This window comes from Galendromus occidentalis, unplaced genomic scaffold, assembly GCF_000255335.2.
Source record: "Galendromus occidentalis unplaced genomic scaffold, Mocc_1.1 scf7180000077485, whole genome shotgun sequence".
In the NCBI taxonomy this organism is placed as follows: domain Eukaryota; kingdom Metazoa; phylum Arthropoda; class Arachnida; order Mesostigmata; family Phytoseiidae; genus Galendromus; species Galendromus occidentalis.
In genome coordinates this window covers 920,216-940,380 of record NW_003805473.1, presented here as the reverse complement: position 1 = coordinate 940,380, position 20,165 = coordinate 920,216, and the positions used below count along the sequence as shown (strand labels likewise).

Below are 20,165 nucleotides of genomic sequence, written 5' to 3'. Positions count from 1 at the left end.
TAGCCGGAGTGAAGACCGGAGCTGGTTGTACGTACCGGGACTCCCGCAGAAACCCAATTTCCCTCTAGAGTGTCGATCGCATCACGGTATATCGGATGGTACGAGAAGCCTGCTCTTTGTTCGAATGCCAACCACGATCCCTCGAGTCGTCTGCTAGGGGTAAGAGCCTGGCGAATATTGGAACGAAGTGACAACGATCGATGCTGTATATGTGATCCTGATGCAGTCTGGGCGGCGCACCCGAGTGTCTTGACGGGAGTTTCCTGCGAACCACAGGGATAGTGTCCGACTCACACCGCTGAATAGAAGACACCATGGCATCCGGTACGTATCTTCGTTTCCCCTACAAATAGGATTCAGATTCCATGAAACAGAAAATCCGACTTACTCTTTGGAAGTCGGGGTCACGTGTCTCTGAAACTTGTGGATTGACACGAATTGAATATGACATCTTCCGGGTTGGGATACGATTCAGGACTTCTCTCTGAGGAGGACTTCTCCGGTGGAGGAGTTTCCGCTAGATTTGTCGAATGCCGCTGTTAAAGTCCGATTTATCCGATAACTTGTATGAGACCATGTCAGTCGCGAATGTCAATTCATCGATTTGCCGATTCATGAAGGCAAGTGGCTTCGCTCGATGTCCCTCGTACCTCGAAGGTACAGATGTAACTTCATGAATCGGAGGGACTGGCCTCCGGTCATGGACAGCCTTGTGCTCTCGTGTTTTGTTCACATCCGCTTAGGAGCACTCGGTGATGCTCTCACAGTAGCACGTTGTTGGTCTCTTCTGGCACTTCACATCCAAAAGAATTCAGCCGATATCCCCGAATTCGGGGCTCTAAAACTCTCTGTTCCTAATCCCACAGCGAACCCCATCCCGGAGGAAACGTCGGCGTCGTGTCTATCAAGTCAGCAGGACGAATTGGATGCGCTTGAATCGATTTATGGCGAGAAGATCTTCGCGCGGACCAAGACGGGAAATCTCCTTGGTGCTAAGCTGACATTCTCCACGAGACTCCCCAGAGAAAGTGTCAATGTGAAACTGGATGTCCCGCAATTCGAAGCCCAGAGTTTCAGGGTGATTTTTCTCTTCTCTCCTTTCAAAGCATTTGCTTTCGTTTCCGTGTACCTCCCCAAACTCCTATTTTTATCGTCTGAAAACTATTGCAACCTCCGGGAAGTATAGTCAAAACCAGGAACCCGTAATCGGATCGGAATAAATCCGGAATCTGCAGGTCAACTATCTACCTCCTCTCTATCTGGATCTGGTCTTCCCCGAGGGATATCCAGAGTTGGAGCCGCCACGCTTCGTCATACACGCACAATGGTTGAACATGTTCGAGCTCAATAAAATATGCGCTCGCTTGGACGAAATGTGGAAGGAGAATGAAAACATGATCATTGTCTTCAACTGGGTTGACTTTTTGGAGAACGAGCTTCTAAACTTCCTTGGTGAGAATCTCGCGCTCTTTCTTCGATGCTTCATCTCCCGATGAAACAATGAATATTCCTCCATGGTCAAGCGTCCAACGGGAAATCGTTCCGGGTTCATGATGTCCCTTTAACATGAACCGCTTTCAATGCAGGGATCGCCGACGAGATAGACCTGAAGAAGCTCTTCTTCTTCCAAAATCGTTCCAGCCACACGAGGAAGCGCGAGAAAACATCTGAAGACTCTGCCGGTACCTCGTCGGAACCAGACAGGCCAAGGGATTCGTGGAGCAGATTCGATCGCCGTGCCAAACTCATTCCTCTGCCCGTTTCGAATATCGTCCCGTTCCTGAAGGACTATAACGTCACTGCGAAGCGAGAGCATTTCGAGAACACTCCATTCGAATGCACAATCTGCTTCAATAGGGTACCTGGCAAAGATGCGACGGTCTTCAGCCCTTGCGGACATGCATTCTGCAACGACTGCACCGCGCAACACATCCGCACCCAGATGGACGGCGGTCTCGAGAGCGGGGTTGTAACCTGCATGGAGCCGGGATGCGATACAGAGATTCTCGGTAGCGAAGTGAAACGACTGATAGGCGCCGAATGCTTCGAGCGTTACGACGAACTGCTGTTGAAGCGCTACCTAAACTCAGAGAAAGATATCACCACTTGTGCCCGTCGATCTTGTGAGAAACCTGTGATCGCCGATCCGTCATCGACCGTTGCAACCTGCGCCGAATGCAATTATTCGTTCTGCACGGATTGCCGCCGTGCGAACCATGGTATCAACCCGTGCATCCTCAACTCAGAAGCTGAGAAGGCAACGATAGAGCAATATCTGAAGGGAGATTCGACGACGCGGGCGACGTTGGAGAAGAAATACTCTAAAAAATACCTCAAGGCTTTAATCGCCAACGACGAGTCGGAGAAGTGGATTTCGAAGAACTCCAAGAAGTGCCCCAATTGTCGAACAGACATCGAAAAGAGCGAAGGCTGCAATAAGATGGTCTGCTGGAAATGTCATAGCAAATTTTGTTATTTGTGTGGAAAGGACCTAGATCGCTTGAAGAACCCCTACGATCACTTCAGTGTGTCGGGATCGCTGTGTTACATGCGGCTCTTCGAAGGAGCCGAGGATGGAGATGAGCACGATGATGACGACGGGGATGAAGACGACGAAGGCGCGCATGATGGGATAATCGCCTTAGTCGAATTCGACGTGGAGCAATTTCTGAACGATCCGCGGTTCCGCTGGTTGGTGCCTTGAGATTGTCGGAAGCTTCCCAATCAATCGGTATGATCATGGTGGCGAAATAAAGTGTTTTGGAAATCTTTTCATTCGTGTATTCCTTCTCCCGCTGAGCGATATGATATGCTTCAGATTTATATTCCCCCGTGAATCTGCGCGATGGATCGGGGAATGGGGATCCCAATTTTCAGGACAATAAGTCCGGGGAGACCTGTGTATACTTTGACGCAAATCCTCTGGAGCGAGACGTACAAAAATATGTATGACGGGACGGCACCTCTGGTCCGGAGAGGACGCGACCAGGACTCCTCGATATCAAGAGGTGATCGATGAGAATCGTTTGTTCATCGCGAGGACAATCTACAGACTCCAGACGGGTTCTGAGTCGAGATTCCACAATCGACTACACGCGAGGAAGATTCTAGCTATTGTGTTCGCTGTCGCATTAGTGTCATTGAGCCTCTCGACTTCCCTGGAGTCGCAGCGCAGGCTGAACTCGTTCCCAGCATATAGAGAGATGGGTCGGGATGACTCGAGACTTGAGATCTCGTGTCTAATCAGAGTTCACTACTTTTTTCGGGGCCTCGCTCTGATTATGCTCTACCCCTCTGAATTCTCGCCCCCTGGAGGGAAAGGGGGCGGGACGAGATCGAAGTCCGGCAGCCAGACGAGCCAACAATTATCCTGGCAGGGAGAGAAAAGACAAAAGTCGGCGGATAACAGCCCTGCCCCGTTGAGAAGAAGAGGAGAATTATCCATGATTCCCCGCCTCTCTCCGACTCCGGCGCGAGACGCCTGAAGCACCTGTTAGGCGGAGATAGGGGGCAGGACCCCGGCCGGAGCAGCCATGGTTGGGGGATGCTCTCGCGGCGTGGTTCCAAAAGGCGTTGGATCCATTGAAATCTAGGAGAGAATGACTTTCGTTTCGGGAATATAAGGACGGACTGCCGGATCTGAGTCAGCGACGTAGTCGATACGAATCTGCAATTAGTGCATAAAACAACCGCCGGAGCATCCATCGAATCGGGCGCTCAGAACCCAAAGTTTAATCTTCGTTCCGGCCTCAGAAGAACCTCATAAACAAGCGCAACGAATTGCTCCGATTTTTCGACATCTCCCCGATGCGCATTCCCTCCAGGTAGAATCCCTCCTACTTGAAAGGGGGAAGTTCCCCACATGCTTCAGCGGGCAGAGACCGCAACTCAGTGACCGGGGCTGAGCAATCTCCGGGCGGTCACTCGGAATACCTCCGAGCGGGACAGCGACTACAGATGACAGGACGTCATCCTGATCCCGGACATCTCCAGCCTCGGATCATGGACTCACTTATCCAATTACGAAGCCCCGACTCGGGTCTTTCCTCGGTTCCGACATGACGTTCGGGACCTCCACTGATTCACATTCATTTGCCTGTCATGAATGTAGTATCTGAGCGAGGCGAGTTCTCGTGAAGTCCTTCAACGTATCGCGCTTTTTTATTTCCCAGGGATCTGTAAGGAGCATGCAGGTCGACGACGGTAAGTCCCGGAAAGGAAAACTCAAGTAGAGAACTGAAAAACTTGTTTTCCGGATGCCGATGAACACGAATAACAAGACTTATAAAATATGAGAGGCATTGAATATGCAGACAACGGTTTCATTGGAGCCTTGACGTTTCGACTCCGAAACAATTAACGACGCTGCAGTCTTTGTTGAGAGGACGACGGGCACGCTTCTCGAATTATTGGACTAGATTCCCTCGCTTCGTACGTCGATCGCTACTGATATGAGATGCTCCTCCCGAGGAGCTATGTACAGCTATGGTGTTCGCGGTCTGGGTTCCCGTTGAGGTGCAGGCCGCCAAAAGTCCACCGAGTTTTTGTTCCGTGCTCAGTCCGACCGTCCGTGGTCTCCTTCTCCCCTGCTTCTCCTTTCCCGGAGCTGGGGGTCCGGTGTACCGCTGACGAGACCAGGTAAGGCGTTCTCGTCGTTCAAACGGTCTCTAGCTCGATGATCGGTTGTGTGAACTGATGGCGAGGTAAATGAATGAGGATGGATTAATGGATGCGAGGGTCTGGGTAGACGGTTGAACGCACGGACGGACGGCAGGACAAACGGATGGATCGACCTAGAGACGTAACAGCGGACGCTGGTCGATCAGAATGGAGAGCCCGACGATTCAGATCGAGGTTAAGCGCGGCTCGCTCTCCGCTCACAAGGTTTCCGCTTAACGGTTTCCGGAATCTTCAAACAGGAACTTTAGAATCCTTTGACAATACCGTAAGCCTCAAGGGTACTCATGAGGACGTAAAATCCCCACAGACTCGCCAAGAGCACCGTAGTAGGCAATTTATACTTCATGGGGCCGCCCAGTTCCCCTCCTACGGCGGGCCGTCGTCGCAGCAGCAGAACGACGCAGGCGATTCCAGCGCAGATACAGAACAAAGTCAGAGAATAGGCCAAGTTTCCTGGGCTGACGCGAAAGGTCGTGCCGTTCTTCCTGCAATCGAAAATTCCCCCGTTAGCGCAGATTCGCGGCGGGAGAAATCACGGAGACCGACTCGATCGATTGGCCATTGGAAGGAGAAAATCTCCGGAAGTCACCGTCGACCCGGGAACTCGTCCACATCTAGGCGCTCACCAATGCACGAGGGCCGCAAGCGACCACGCGATCCCGATGCCGAGGAACACGTTCACCGCGTTTGAACCAGTGACGTTACCGATCGATGAATCGGCGTATTTGTCGTTAATTGCAGCGACCTTCGACGCGAAAGTGTCTGGAATCGACGTTCCTAAAGCTACGAAGGTAATGGCGGTCACAGAATCTGCTAATCCTATCGTGCAACCGAAGTGAGACGCTAAATCTCCTACGAACGCCGTCAGTACTCCAATCATCAGGATAGATACCGAGAAACAGGCCCAGCCACCTAAAATAGAACCAACTGCATTAGATCAACGGCTCGTTGGGAGGAGAGAGAAAGGTTCGCGGTCCGCGCATTTCCGGAACCCATCATTATGGTCATCGTTATATTATACGGACATAAATATTATGAGTATGATCACATCATCATTATATTATATGAACATGTATAGAATAAGACTAATTATATCATTATTACATTGTGTGTACGATAAATATAATGATAATGACATTATTATTATCGCACACAGCGTTTGCGATTCCCCGTCGGCTTTTCTTCCTCAGCCCTCGCCCAGCCGGGGATCTCGCGGCGACACTCACCGAAATAGTCGGTGGGAGGAACGAACGCGAAGACGAATTTCCAGAACACGGTGATGAAATGAAACACGTAGTCTGAGCAGGTTGGCAGGTTGGCAAGCGAATCTTTCGAATGGACGGATGACTTTCCGGTTCCACTACCCACGAGACTGCCAATCTCCTCTTCATCACCTGGGACACAGAGGGGATCGCATGAATTCGAATACCGGACCGAATCCGGACCGGCCATCCCACGATATTGAAATTCCCGCGGAAGAATTTCCCCGGGAATTCTTTCCTTTCAGAATTTCCCCCCACGCGCGATGATCCGCCGAAATGAGAACATTCCCAGCGTTCTGATCGCTATTATCGAATTCGAGAGCGCCGAGTTTCCCGGGGGCGGATCTCTCTTGTTGGCTGATACAGATTCTGTGGTTCCGAAACTCGAACGGAGAAATATTACCTTCTTCCTCGTCTCCGCCCTCTTCCTCCGCAGTAACCTTGAATGCTTCGATGAATTGATCTTTCCACGATGACGAACCTATCAGAATCGACGACTGCGTTTTCTGGAAGAGCTTGTCCACGGTGCTCTGCAACGAATCGCAAGCATGGCTGTGTCAATTGACGAGGCTACTTGGTATTACCATTTTCAGCAAAAGCAAATCGAGTTCCGCCGAGCGTGTCCGGTCGAGCGTCAGAGAGATTGAATCCGTCCCTGCACAGCGTTGAATCTCCGGAGGAGGAGGGGAGGCCTCCGGTTTCTGAGATTGCTCGCTGAGAGCCCTTGATTCAGTTTCGTTCATTATCTTCGAGCGAGAGCACCAGAGAGACGGGGAACGTTGGTTTCGTCTCGCCGTTTCGGAGCTCGCGGGTCTTCAGGCCCGGAGAATATTCCCGAAAACTCCGAGGATGTTTTCTAACGCATCGCTCCCACTCGATAGTTTCTGAGGACTTATTGTCTCTCTTCTATTTTCTCTTGTTATTATGTCGATGCCAAGCCATGGTAAACTCATTACGTGAAGCGATTCTCGGGTATAGAATCATCCGAGTAAATCCCTTCTGGATTCGATCCGGCGGGCCCCGAAGACCAAGAGCCACCGAGGCGCCCGGGACAAGTTTCTTTGTATCAGAGAGCGTTCCTCGCAAGGCTTCTCGAGGAGAAATTGCTCGAAACCGTCGTGTAGTAAGCCCCGACACGTTCCATCAGGGCTCGAGTCGCGAAACCGTAGGAAATGAACATCGACTCAATTGTCGCTGCATCGTAATGGATAGAGGAAATCACACACGGCTCCCAGCGCAGTTAGCGCTGGCTGGGCGGTCGGCCTGCCAGCCGCTCACATTGATCAAGGGCTACGTAGGTAGCTGACTTGTGAGGTGTGATTAGCTCGATGTGAGGTGCATAACACAACCTCATTGATGGCGAAACTTCTGTATTTAGGATTTGTTTTTGCCGGTGTAATCAGAAGTCCTAATTGCTTAGCCTCGGAATAACCGAAGGCGATGAACGTTGGTACCTCAGCAGTAACAGTACATTTGATTCGATTGTTATGTCTACGGGACATTCCTGGCTCCATAGATGAATCAGCGGATGGGCATGAGGTCACTTACTTTGAATTCTTTGCTCTCTCGGATGTGAATGATGCACTTGGTAGCTTCACCCAACTTCGGTAGACCTTGCAGAGCAATCCTTTGAGCCTTAGTGAGCTCGTCTTCAGGAATCGGGCTATCCCCCTCGAGCAGTTCTGCAACCGGAACAACACGAGATAGAAGAGAGTATTCGGCCAGCTAGAGCTCTCCTGCCTGATTCTGGGTACATAAGAAGGAAGTAGATAGGAATCATCTGACCGAAGACCGAATGGGATGGTCGATATCGGGGGGCTGGGAGGAGACGAGTCGGGAGCCACCGTGGGAGACGGGCCCGATCACCGTGGAAGAGCGCGCTCTCGAATGTAGGATCCCCAACAACGGGTCGTGTCAGAACAAACCGTGCGAATTAGGTCTAGAGCGAGCAGATTGCGGAACGCTCCGGAGCAAATGGATGACGATAGCGGAACGGGTGCGAGGGAGCACGCGTGGGGAACGTGAGTTCCTTGTCGAACGGATATGTACATGTGTTATATGGTACAGGGCGAATCCAATATTCGCCTCATATCGGTCGGGGACCCTGTCAGCGAACTCTCTGCTCTTGCGAAAGAAATGTGTTCAATATGCACCTTTCCGGGCCCGCTCGGTCCGCGTCCGTCTGTATGGGCCATCAGCGGCAATGAAAACTTGAAAGAAAAATTGGGGAAATCGAGAACTCATCAAGCTCTGTCCCCCCTCCTCGGCCTCGCTGAGTTTGCCCCCTCCCGGCATTCTCGTTGAACTCCGTCCGTTAGGGAAACATGCGAGGTTCAAAAACGAGGTGAGGAAGATTCCGTGGGTGAATGAATCGATCATTATTACCGAGCGTGCTCAGGAACTCAGGCTCGATCTTACTCCGGGCTCTCCTGACCGCGAATTCTTGTCTTGGCCTCTCCAGAAGAAAATTTAGGAGACCGCTCCAATGGCCTTGAGCCGTAGTCCCGCAATTGAAATAAAGGGCTTTCCGTTCCCGCGTTGGGACAACTTCGGGCCTCGAAGAAGGATTGCCCGCTAATTATTCCGGCAGATCGCAGAAAAATCGGCCGTCGCCACTTCTCGGGTGATTGGATTTGGCGAAGATGAACGTGCGGAGAGGCATACTTCAAGTTCTACACTCAGCGAGTAAGCGCCCAATGGAGGCGATGAAATCAGAGAGGAATCATCATCATCCCTCGAGTGGGGCGCAGTGAGGGCTCAGTCATATCGCCCGGGGCCCTGTGTGCGGTATTCCGCTTTCGCATTCCGCAGTCGACTGTTGAGAACCGGAGTGATTCAAGAATAAATTTCTTCCCCACCCAAAGGCAGCCCACGGTCATCTGCAGATTGTAACCATCCGATTTTGAGGATTCGATTCAGAGAGTCGGCTCACATCAGATCAAGCCGATATTCATCTAAGATCAATACTATGAGGAAACTACCAATCTATGAGGAAAATGAATTCACTCAGAATTCCCCGCAAGGAGGAATCACCGACGGGGATAGAGGGATCCTCTTCGCACCGTCTTCGGGCAAAGTATGAAATCGTCGAGAAACTGTGAGCGTTGATTGCTTACGTTGTTCAGTTTTGGGATCTCCGAGCTGGAAGACAAAGCTCAAATTCTTCTCGTAGCGTTCTTCGTCGTAGATCGTTATTGGAACCGTTTTCCTGCGGAAAAAAACTTCGGATATGAGATATTCAGCTGGGCATATCTTTTTATGACGGGAAGCTATGGCGGCTTGAACGACCACAATCGCAGGAACGAGAAGCGTATGAGGCCATCGAGCGAAAGTAAGCCGCGAAAATCGGTTTTCGGTTCCACGTACATTCTGCTGAGAATATCGGTTACGATTCGGTAAGCGCCGTGCGAGGAGGAATTCTCATCGAAGCGAACTATTGGCATACGACTCACGTTATCTCGTTGTTCTCGAATATGACAGTTCCTTCGACGTGCTCATACTGCTCGTCGGCTTTTGCCGTGTCGGCGATCGTCTTATAAGGCAGAACGACGCGTCCACGAGCGCCGGAACTTCTGTTGATCGTGACTCTGTATTCGCCCGTGGCTTCACTGAGCGTAACTTCGGTCTCAGCCAATTGGAAGCATCCACAGTGATCATCATCGAGAATCATAACAGTGCAAATAGATGGGGTATCAAGAACAACTGGTGGATCGTCCTCGTGAGGCTCCTGGCTGTAGCGTGGGTTCGACAATCTGAGGAAGAGCGATTTCGTTCTGTTATTATATCGATTCTTCGGGGGGTCGCGTTCGCCCGACCGTCGGAGGAAGACTGATTGTTTGCTCGCCTCCGCCACGCCTGACGCAGCGTAAGCTGCGCGATGATTCCCTATCCGCAGATCGGATTAAGAAAGTAGAGATAAGGGCAGGGATATGATGGCAGGAACGCGGATATCGAAGGAGAAGGGCAGGAACAAGGGGAGCAGCATGACGTCGTTAGCCCCGCCAAAGCGAGGCGAATCTTTCATATGCAGACCAGCTCGCAAGCGGCACGGATATCTGGCACGGATAGCATACATATGTGTGCATGTAATCATGCTGATTATGTATCTGGGTAGAGTTTGGCTCCTACGGATGCCGTCGCCCTCGTTGCCACCAGCGAGGCTTGCCCTTTCCCTGACCCACCGCCTCTGCTCTCCTCCGACCGGCGTCAATCTTTGCTGTCCTTCCCAACTGCGTCAACTCCGTCGACCGCAGGATTTTCGGGCTCTCTCCGATGGTCTCCGTAGCAAGCGAAAAATACATAAGGGGTCATCGACAGTGAATGAGGGAACATTTTTTTCCGATTCGGAAACCAATCTGAACATTCTCAGAATGTTTGACGACGATGTCCCCCGGACTCGGTGAAAGTCTGTCGAAGAAGAATGCTCCCCGAGAGCATTCGTCGCTGAAGGGTTTTCTACCGAGCGGGGCTTTCCCTCTGCCCCGACATGCCCGTTCTGAGCGAGATAGCGTAAGATCCCCGAAGTCGTAACGGAAGTTCTTCGGGTCGGAATCTGAGTAGTGGTGCCGGCGACGGACGGCGGTTTCTCACTAAGAGTCGACATGCGAAAAAAGACATTATTCCGGTCGGCTTGTGAATTCCCGACGACGACGCGACGCGGGGCTCTCTTCTCCCTGTTTACCCCGAGCCTCCCTGTCACATGCTCGCTTACCCCGCCGTCCACTTACCCCACCGCAACTCCGAGCCGGGCCCGGGGACGGATGGCCGTCTAAATGGAACGAGGCACAGCCAGCTGGCTGGCCATCTAGCTAGCTGGCTACATACATACATAGAATGTCCCGATTCATGCAGTGGTCGTATCTCCGTCGTCCATACGATGGCTCTCTGGAGGGAGTCCTAATCATTTTGCTTCTGCTAGCATCTTATAATGGCTCTCGTTTCAAAAAACATACGGGCCCTGTTCGCCTCGGCTTTTGAAACCTGACCTCCGAAAGTCAGAGACAGGAACTAGAGCACCGAGATGACGACGACGTGAGTTGATATCTCTCGGTCAGCGCAACCGAGGAGCTTTCGAGTCGGAGAATCGAGACGGTACGTACTTGATGTAGAAATGTTCGTCTTCCTCGAAAACTTCGTCATCGATAATTTTGATGGCGATAGTCTTCTCTCGTTCCCCGGGACGGAATATCAATGTTCCCTCGACGTGTTCGTAGTCGGGCCCCGCGACCGCCGTTCCGTCCTCGGTTTTGTAGTCTACGCAAACAGTATTGTCCACATTTTGTGCCTCTCGCACGACTACGGCCTGGAGCTCTCCGCAAGACTCCATACAAGTGATGTGGCCTGGAAGGAATAAATAGGCCGTCAACGAAGTCTGTGTATTCGTTCCAAGTCTCTCGAGACGCCGCGCCGCCGTGAGGAGCATCGTAGGCGGCAGAGACCTCGGAGACATTGTGAATTTTCGGATCTTACCGGGATCGAAATATAATTTGACGGTGGGAGGCTCATCGGTTGGTCGCGGGATTCCGAGCTCGAGTTCATCCTTGGAGAATGCTCTCGTCCTCCTATCTCGAATCTCCTCAAGGACCATCCTCGAAGGCCTCCTGCGCATCAATTGGCCAGCTCCCATTAGCTTCCTCGTCGCTTGAATTCTGAAATCGGAGGTTCCAGTGAAAAGAGAATCAACAACGATTCCAAGTTCCTCCCTCGCTGAAACTCGAGTTTGGGGCTCGAGTTCGGGGAACGATGGCCTTATTGCCACATTGCTAATTCAGATTGGCATTGGCACTCATTCGCTTCCACGACCGATTTTATTTATATCCGAGGGAGACAATAGGGAATCAAACGAGTGGATTAATTCATTATTCATTCCGGCGCCCACACTTCAATATGAGCCATTCATGGCGCCGCCGGGCTCGTATGGAGCCGCTAACTATGGGAACCCGGCTTTGTGCTCGGGCTAGCTCGCCAGCAACGGGAAATAATTGACCTCCGGGAGCCTCTGTTCCCTCCTTCCAAGTTTCCTCAGACAGTGCCGCTGACGTGTAACTTCACCTGCTGAGCGCGGGAAACGTACGGCAAAAAGAGAGGAAATCGTAAATTGCGTCAATAAATCTGCAAACCATCCGAATCTGCTTCATGAAGAAGCGAACGTGCTGGTGTAAACACCAACGGAGAGCTAATTTTTCAATGGCGGCTGAAATTCATCACAATGTCGAGCGGAACTGTTTCCAGAGAAAGGAAAGCGATTCGGCGAGAGTGTCTGGCGAAATGTTTATGACGTGCCGCAATCTCCGGGGAGGCCCGACGCGACCTCACGTGAGTTCCTAGCCATCATTCAGCTTGCGCTTTCGACTGTTTCCGCCGTGCAGTCTGACAGCAAAAATCGATTTCGCTGAACAGGACAGAAGCTACAGAATACTCCCGATAATCGAGACGGGAGTCGCGCGCGAGCGGGACTCGTCGACGGTGACAGCACTTGCGAGACGGCGGAATGAAAACGAGTCTCTTTGATTGACTCGGGCCTAATTCGTGTCACCCGTGGGAAATCTGGCTTTGACTGTCTCTGGCCTGCCCCCGTACGTCCATGAAAGCCTTGCAGACTCGCAGAATCGTCTCCGGAGGTGGACTAGAGTCGTTCGTGGATCGTCGTCGACGATGAGCCCACGCGCGTTACGGGTCGAGCCCGATTCTCTCGGTCCCCCACACCCGGATATCGAAGATTAGGAGTCTAGAGCAAGATATCGAGCGGATCGCATTCTTCCCTTGTCCTCATAATGAAACTTCCGTGGAATCGGGCAGGACCGCGACGGCACTGACCTGTAATAGGCGCGCGACTTCGGGCCTTGATTGAGTATCTCTTCACGAGCCATCGCTTCGAGTTCCTCCATGAGGGCGTCCGGATACTTCCGCCGCAGATTTCGGAGGATGTCGATGTAGTTTTTGCGATGCTTCTCAAAGGCGACGGCTTCGGAATTCTCTTCTTCGTGTTCTCGTTCATCGCCCGAAGGCACATCGCCATTAGACGTGGGTTGAATAATTGTGATGGCCGGAATTTCGAGGGAGCCTGAAACTGAACCTGGATGAGTTAGGCGTCCTTCGCTCCATTTGATATCGGGCGCTTTGTAACTCCTCGCTCCCACACGGCTGTTTCCAGTCTCAGGATCTCGGCCTGTTCAGATAAGCTCGGGCGGGGTTCGACGGGCGGCGGGGCTATGTTTCTTCATTGTACAGTGGGCGAATGCGCCGAGTAATTTGATGACGCAACTTGCGTCGTCGACAACTTTATCCACAACGAAAATTGCCCAAACAAGCTCTATTGGTGAGGTGGGATCCGCATGCTAGACGCGAAAAAATCGCATCCGCGGGAACGTGGGCTTCCTCGCGGGGCGTCGTCAGGCACTCGGCTTTCGGGTGATTCGCGCATCTGACACGTTTAGAGACGTGATGCGGCCAAGGGCGTCCACAACAACAACGACAACAACGAGGGTCAAGGGGCTCGTACGATGGGCGGACGGCAGGCGTTGTTAGAGCTCGGAGTCGCTCGGACTGAGCCGTTTCTGACCGCCCTCCGACAGAGAAGAGAAAAGTTTTCGAGAAAGGAATGGGCTCGCTTCATCATACGAGACGTAGGACAAGTACTAGCGAGTGTTAACGGTCGACGTAGGAAGAGAAAAAGCTCCGGGCGAGAGGCTCAGGAACCAAGACGTCGGGAGCCAACCTATTTCTCGAACGACGAAAACGAATCGTCACGGAGTCGAAGGTCGCCTGTTGCTCAAGGCGGGTCTATCCACCGACCTTCCGGTCCGCTAGACATCGGGAGCGAGAACATGGAGTCGGAAATTCGTTTACCTCAAAAGGAGGTGGAAAAGAAGATGAGATGAACGTAACGCTCCCAAAAGCACTTACCCTTCCGGCTGCTCGAAACCGACTTCGACTCTTCGTCGCCTCCTTCCCCGCCAACGATAACTCCTCGCTTATTCAAACGGTACTGCCTGCCCTGGAACACGGAGAACTTTGATGAAGTTTCAGCTCCTTGCTCCCCGAGGACCGACTGAGTCCACGAGGGGTGAAGTTCCGCCTCACTGAGATTGGTTGGCCGTAGCGGACCAGACGGTGTTCGTCGACTTTTTTCTATTGCGATGAATATATGCGGGCCGGAACTTTGCGTAGTCAGACGTGATCGAATCGTAGCTGAATCGATTGGTTTACGGGGGCTCAGGGAAAAATCTCCATGGGCGACAACTCATTCGACGACAAAGTGCTGGGAAGCACCGGCTAACCATCCGCTTCCGCAGGGGAAATCTAATGGAGAAGGCACGTCGCGTCGTTAATGGGGATAACAACGGCCGAACCTGTCACCGAATTCCGTGGCGTAACGTGAAAAAATGGTCGCGCAGCAGCGCTCCAAGACCGTTCCGCACTCCAGACTGAACGGCGGACTATGTTCCATGGAACGCGAACCGCGTTATTATTTCTCTCCGGCAAGGAACGGGGGCGACAGTCATTTGCGGATCGGATGGGATCCGCGGTACGAGAAGCATATCTAGAATCCGCTAATATCGTGCGCGCTCGCGGAAGATCCACTCAATGACGTTCGCCGACTAGAGGGCGAGGGTCGGGGTGCTCTCGGTCGCGAGCGAAGTCCTCGAGAAGCGTAGCATGGAATGCCTGATCGCGAATGCCTCGGCCCATATGACAAAGCATAATTTCCTGTCAGCATATAATCCATCAAGAGCGCAGTGAGTTCACGCCGAATCATGATGCTGGCTGAACGAAGAGCTGCTCTACCCTATTGAGTCAGATTGAAGCGGAATCGTGCCGACAGCATGTTTATTGTGACACATCCGATCGGTCGATGAAGTTTGTCATACCCCTGAATCGCGTATCTCTCTCTTCATTATCTATCGCCGTTCGTCCGTCTTCCGAATACTCGATTCGGTGATCCATCTAATCGTCGAGCCGAAACGGACGATTGATGCGTGTTCATGTGTACATGGGTCTATTCGAAACGAACAGTGTGTTCCATCCGAGATGTCGGTCAATATGCTCTCGGCGGAATGTGTCGTTCGTGACAACTCATTCAGCCTGTTCGTGTTGACGTTGAAGCTCGTCCGGCCGGCAGGCTAAGACAGATGACTACAGACTGGGATTGATTAGTTACCCGAACGCGTTCATCAACTTTGTTCTTTCGTGGGCTCTTTGATTCTAACGAGTCAGGAAGCCGCCGCTGTTCCGTATCATCGTCGTTCGTCGCGACAACTATATGTGACCGCGCTCCGCGACTTCTCCGTCAGGTATCGAGAGCAACACGAGTCGCTTAAGGAGAAGCTTAAGGAGAACCGGGCGCCGATCCTTCGGTGTTCGTGAAATTGCGGTGGAAGGTGGAGAACGGGAAATTGAGCGCAAGGATACGTCCCGCTGCGACGCAATAAGCTCTCTGTCTGACTGACTGACTGACTGACTGACTGAGTGACGTTGATCACCACCTCTGTCCTGATCGGTGTCTTCGAATCGATCCCGAAAACATGGATTCGCGACCTTCGCACTGTCAGACTATATTTACCGCGGTCGATAACGAGTTTTCTATTCGTGTTGCGTAAAGGGGAGCCGTAGCATAACAAGAGGCGGAGCCGCAATAAGATTCCATATGATAGCTGAATGCACGCAGACTGTTGTAATTGTGCAATTCACGTCAGGGCGCCAAGTTCGAGAAAGATACTCCCCGAGATTCAACTTCGGATAGTCCGGAAGCACGAGAGGCGCTTCGTCCCATAGCCGCGCGGATGTTTTTCCTCGAAGAAAACCGACTCGCGGCCGGTCGACTTCAGATTTGGAAGTCGTTCGGTGACTCGAAGTGCTGTCGACCGGAGGCGAGTTCCTGTGTGTACGTGATTGTGTAACTACGTAATAAACAGCGCGTAAGCCTGTCCTGTCCGACGGGTAAATAGAGGATCATCCTGAGAAATGTTTTCCGGCTCGGAGGGCAGAACTGTCCAGGACGCGGAGGCTTTTCCCGAGGTCAACAAGAACAATCTGTGAGTAGAGTGTCAGCGTGCCTTCACGGTACGCCTATTTCTCTTAGTCCTCCGTACCGAGTGAGGCCATCCGTACGGAGTCGGCTTGGTCGATGTTCTTCCCTCTCTCTATCTTTTTTTTTTGTAGGCGCTGGACAAACTACATAGCTACCATATACATAGGACGGGAAAAATAGCGTCAGCGAGTATGCGATGGTTTCAACTTACTTGAAGGAACTTGCCCAACAAGAGGCCTCGATCGGCCGCATAGGCGGTACCGACGGTGATGGGGAAGAAAAGGAACGTGAGAATGCCCTCCCAGACTTCGATGACTCCCGACGAACTCCACGTCAGAATGGCGTACAGCCATATATAGGCGAAAACCGACCATGTCATTGTGACGGCGAACACTCGCAAGTGCTTGATTCGTCTGAAATGGAGCGGATGAATTTTTTAAGCGAATTCCTTAGGGTCCGTTGCCTCTCGGGATCTCTGCTCCGGAGTCGAAAACGAGGCCTTAAGCGATATATTCTAAAAACAGTTCTCTGTTTTTCTGCGCGGGGCGATCTCTCGGACCCTCTCCCTCGGCGACATGCTCGGCTGACGCAATAACAATACAGCGAGGCTGCGTAAAAACTCGTCCGGCCGCATTCATGATGTGACGAGTCAATCGAGCGATGGGCGGATTTTCCGCCTTCGACCCTCGCAGCAAGATATAGCGAGGTGGAAATAGCGGCGATGCATCATACGATCGACGGGAGAATCGTTCCGCCGCCGATGGGGAATAGAGTTCGACGGCGGCGGCGATCCACGAGTGGCAGCAGCGAGCCGTCGCAAACATCAAGAAAGCACTTCGGAGTGGCTTACGTTCCCTTAACGAGACCAGAATGATCATGTGAGCAACACGCAGTTGGCTGACTGAACGACCGACTGATGCCTCCCGCCTCGATGTGATGTCCCCCAACTGTGAGCTGATTCATCCTCCCTAGAGAAGGTAGTCGCTTCCCTGAGCTCTAGATTAGGCTTCCCGCCTGACTGCTGAAATACTCGTCCGACTCGCTAACAGTGGAACAGAAGAGCAGACAGATAGATAGGCTGCTCGACTGCACCGATCGGACAAAGCTGCCCAGTACGGTCTCGATGGAGGCGGCGGCTTTCCATCATCGGATTGAGAGGATGCGGTCGATCGTCTGTATGCAAATGACCGCCGAGGTGCGGAAGACACCGAATCCGGTAGGCTGGCATATCCGTTACGCCTATCCGCTCGCCAGCGACCGTATTTGTGTCCACGGACTTGTGAGCCACCGAAGTTTCCATCCACGGTGCAGTGGACTGAACGCGACGTGCACCTCATAGTAACGCGATACGTCGTCGTCGCCGAAGAATCACTCAGGCATCAGACAGGCGAGAGGGGGCGGGGTCCCTATTGCGAAAGGATACCGCTCGGACGGACGGACGGACGGGGGGCGATAAACAATGACGTGCTCCCAGATTTACGGACGGACGGACTGTCGACCTACCTCACTTCATTCGACGGCACCGACCAAACACAAATGGCAATGATGACGAACAGATTAAAGGCAGCGGAGCCGACGATCGTTCCCGGTCCAAGATCTCCCGCCTCGAAGTTCTCCGCGTAGATCTCGATCACAGACAGCAAGATTTCTGGAGCCGAAGAACCGAGTGCCATCAACGTCAGGTTCGAAACCGTTTCATTCCAGACGCGGACGGCGATAACTTGCTTCTCGCCATCCGGTGTTGTTATAGTGACCTGGAATGTATTGGACGAGCTCTTAGTGAGAAGTGCAGTGAGAAGTTCCTCGCGGACTCGCGTGAATGATTCATGCGTTGCCCTCGGGCGGGCAGCGACTCCGCTAGAGGAGGATGGAGGGTCGTCAACGACACACCGTCGAACGCATCTTGTTGAATGTCTTTTTTATTGGTTGGGCTATTTCTTTCGTCTCCGTTAGGAAGTACCTCGGGACAGCTATAAATTGTTGCCAGGTTTCGGTGGGTTCTCATTAGCCGCTTTATAGACTAACCGACTGATTGACTGACTGTCTGACGGACGGACGGACAAACTGAACGACGAGTGGACGACTAGTCAAGAGTCTGGCCGACTCGGAAACGCTGCTATCGGCCTCGTTGCTCACGGGTTTGAACTGTGGCTTTCGTGAAAAATTACAGCAATGCTTTTCGAGACATTAGCACGATACCGCTTCCGACTTGCGTCCGGCTGACGGTCCTCCCGTCCGGCGACAGAGTTTCGTCATTCAGACTTTTATTTTTGTGGAGAACCGAAGGCTCGGGTTAGCGATATTGTCGCGGTCGCCGTCACCGTGTGCTGGCCGACGGCCAATCGGCAAAAGGTGCGAGCCCATACAGTTTACATTGGAGTCTACGAAGTACCGAGAAATGAGTAACGCCAACCGGTGACAGCTTCCGTCGTTACATTTTCACTAAGCGTTAGTCAAGAGGCGAATCGAGTCGAGTTCCCGCTCTGCTATCAGACTCTACTCAGTCAGTCAGTCAGATTCGGTCACCGCAGTCGATTTTCCGAGCTCAATGCCTAGGCAAGAACCGGTTGGTGGCAGACGAACCAAAAAAACCTCCCCGATCGGGAGCAGAACACCAAACGTGGCGGATTATTTCTTTCGTCTCGGTCAATGAAAACAAGCCGATGCGACTTCCGGAATGACGTCGCTCGGTGGTCACCAGCAAAGCGTCGGGAACCGATTTGTCCCCACTCTGAGAATTTCCATCGGTGAATATCGCATACAACAGGGAGGGAAAAAGAAGAAGAAGACGAGGACTACCACCAGGACCAGCGAACGGCCCGCCGTCACTTCAAACACACAATGGGTCCTGCCAGGTCGTTGATTTCGATGGGCTGCAAGATGTGACGCCTCGATGCGACGATGTTCCGGCCAGAGCCAAGCAACCGCGACCAACAAGTTGACATTCTCGTCACATCTTCAAGCGAACGGCCACGGAACGAACGAACGGAGTATAGTCAAACGAAAGAACAACGATCTACCTGCTTGCTTGCTTGCCTACTCGTCCGCCCGCCGAAGAAGCCGATCGATCTCGAAACATTGTTGAGCATACGGCCATTGGCGAGAGGAGCAGCGGCAGCAAAAAGACACCGTTGGTCGCTAATGATCAACACAATCGCTATCTGCCCTCGGTGAACGATTTCACTCTCCTCACGGAATTACAGTCAAGTCTTCCCACTTCGTGAGTCGACTAGACTGGGGAACTACCTAGGTAATTGGATGAACGCATCTTCTGCACTAACCTGTTTCTCTAGCGAAGTGATGACTTCGATGGCCGCCATGAAACGATCGGCAACTATGGAAATGCCCACGAAGAAATATGCGAGTCCTAGAAAGTATATTATTCCTCTAGCCCAACGATCTCCCGTCGAAAGAGGCTCCAGCGGTCGCCACGCCGGAAGAATGAGTCCGTCTTTGCATTTTCCTTTCTGGTGAGCGGGAACCTCATCGTCGGTGACGTTCGTCGGTGGCTCTTTCAATTGAGATTCGCTCTGTAGCGCAAAGCCCGGCCGGAGTAGGTAGGTCCAGAAACCGGGGGAATCCCCGTCGACGACCTCGTAGTCGTCCGTGGATGACGATTCTCTGCTTTCGCTAACGACTTTGACTTGGGGAATTTCGGCAAACACGGTGGCGAATACGCTCGGGTTGTAGGGTATCCGGACTTCGTTCGACGCGCCCCCACTGCCGCTGCTGCTCCCCCCGCTGCTGGAGCTGGCGTGTGCCGCTTCCGCCGAAGGCAGACCATGCGAGAGTAGGGAGACGACGACGACGATGACGATGGTGAATAGCAATACAAACTGGTAGGTGGGGATGAATTTACAGAGAGGGTGACGCCGTGAGCGCAATGCCCGGTCCGGAGGGCCTTGCGAGCTTTCCATGGCGTGCTCATCCGTCAAGTCGGTGCTCCTCCGCGCCGCCACAACGTATCTCATCACTCCGCCGGATGCACTGGGCCAGCGCGAAGTCGACGTCCGATATCAACCACTGCAGGCACACATGATCCGTATCACCAACGTCTCATAGGGTTCATTTCCGTTTTGGGAGCGCTTGCCACGTCGCCTCGCACACTACTTGAATTTCATGCTGTCCTGGAAAGGAATACCGTTCGATCAGTTCAAGTTTCCGCTGTCGCTTTGTTTCTCGATCGATCACTG

General features: G+C 52.5%; 2 protein-coding genes across 2 annotated transcripts; one reads left to right on the top strand and one right to left on the bottom strand.

Annotated features, from left to right (window-relative positions):
* Positions 1–189: 189 nt before the first annotated feature.
* On the top strand, positions 190–2,767 carry LOC100904284 (E3 ubiquitin-protein ligase RNF14). Its single transcript, XM_003745850.1, has 4 exons — positions 190–324; positions 867–1,078; positions 1,236–1,452; positions 1,587–2,767. The coding sequence occupies exons 1-4, from the start codon at positions 315–317 to the stop codon at positions 2,702–2,704; spliced, it is 1,557 nt and encodes a 518-aa protein (XP_003745898.1). The 5' UTR covers positions 190–314; the 3' UTR covers positions 2,705–2,767.
* A 2,157-nt stretch (positions 2,768–4,924) lies between these two features.
* On the bottom strand, positions 4,925–19,943 carry Calx (sodium/calcium exchanger 3). Its single transcript, XM_029112167.1, has 14 exons — positions 19,254–19,943; positions 17,476–17,726; positions 16,184–16,385; positions 13,848–13,938; positions 12,759–13,005; positions 11,412–11,590; positions 11,042–11,282; positions 9,395–9,694; positions 9,059–9,150; positions 7,491–7,624; positions 6,346–6,472; positions 5,907–6,074; positions 5,307–5,592; positions 4,925–5,165 (listed from the first exon to the last, which is right to left on the bottom strand). The coding sequence occupies exons 1-14, from the start codon at positions 19,941–19,943 to the stop codon at positions 4,925–4,927; spliced, it is 3,249 nt and encodes a 1,082-aa protein (XP_028968000.1).
* Positions 19,944–20,165: the final 222 nt, after the last annotated feature.

Excerpts from the sequence above, each read along its gene's own strand:
- LOC100904284 (XM_003745850.1), top strand. Across the intron at positions 1,079-1,235 it reads TCGAAGCCCAGAGTTTCAGG|GTCAACTATCTACCTCCTCT; the intron begins GTGATTTTTCTC and ends CGGAATCTGCAG. Across the intron at positions 1,453-1,586 it reads CGAGCTTCTAAACTTCCTTG|GGATCGCCGACGAGATAGAC; the intron begins GTGAGAATCTCG and ends CTTTCAATGCAG.
- Calx (XM_029112167.1), bottom strand. The coding sequence starts at position 19,943 with ATGAGATACGTTGTGGCGGCGCGGAGGAGCACCGACTTGACGGATGAG. Across the intron at positions 9,695-11,041 it reads GACGAACATTTCTACATCAA|ATTGTCGAACCCACGCTACA; the intron begins GTACGTACCGTC and ends GCTCTTCCTCAG. Across the intron at positions 9,151-9,394 it reads TTCGAGAACAACGAGATAAC|GAAAACGGTTCCAATAACGA; the intron begins GTGAGTCGTATG and ends TTTTTTCCGCAG.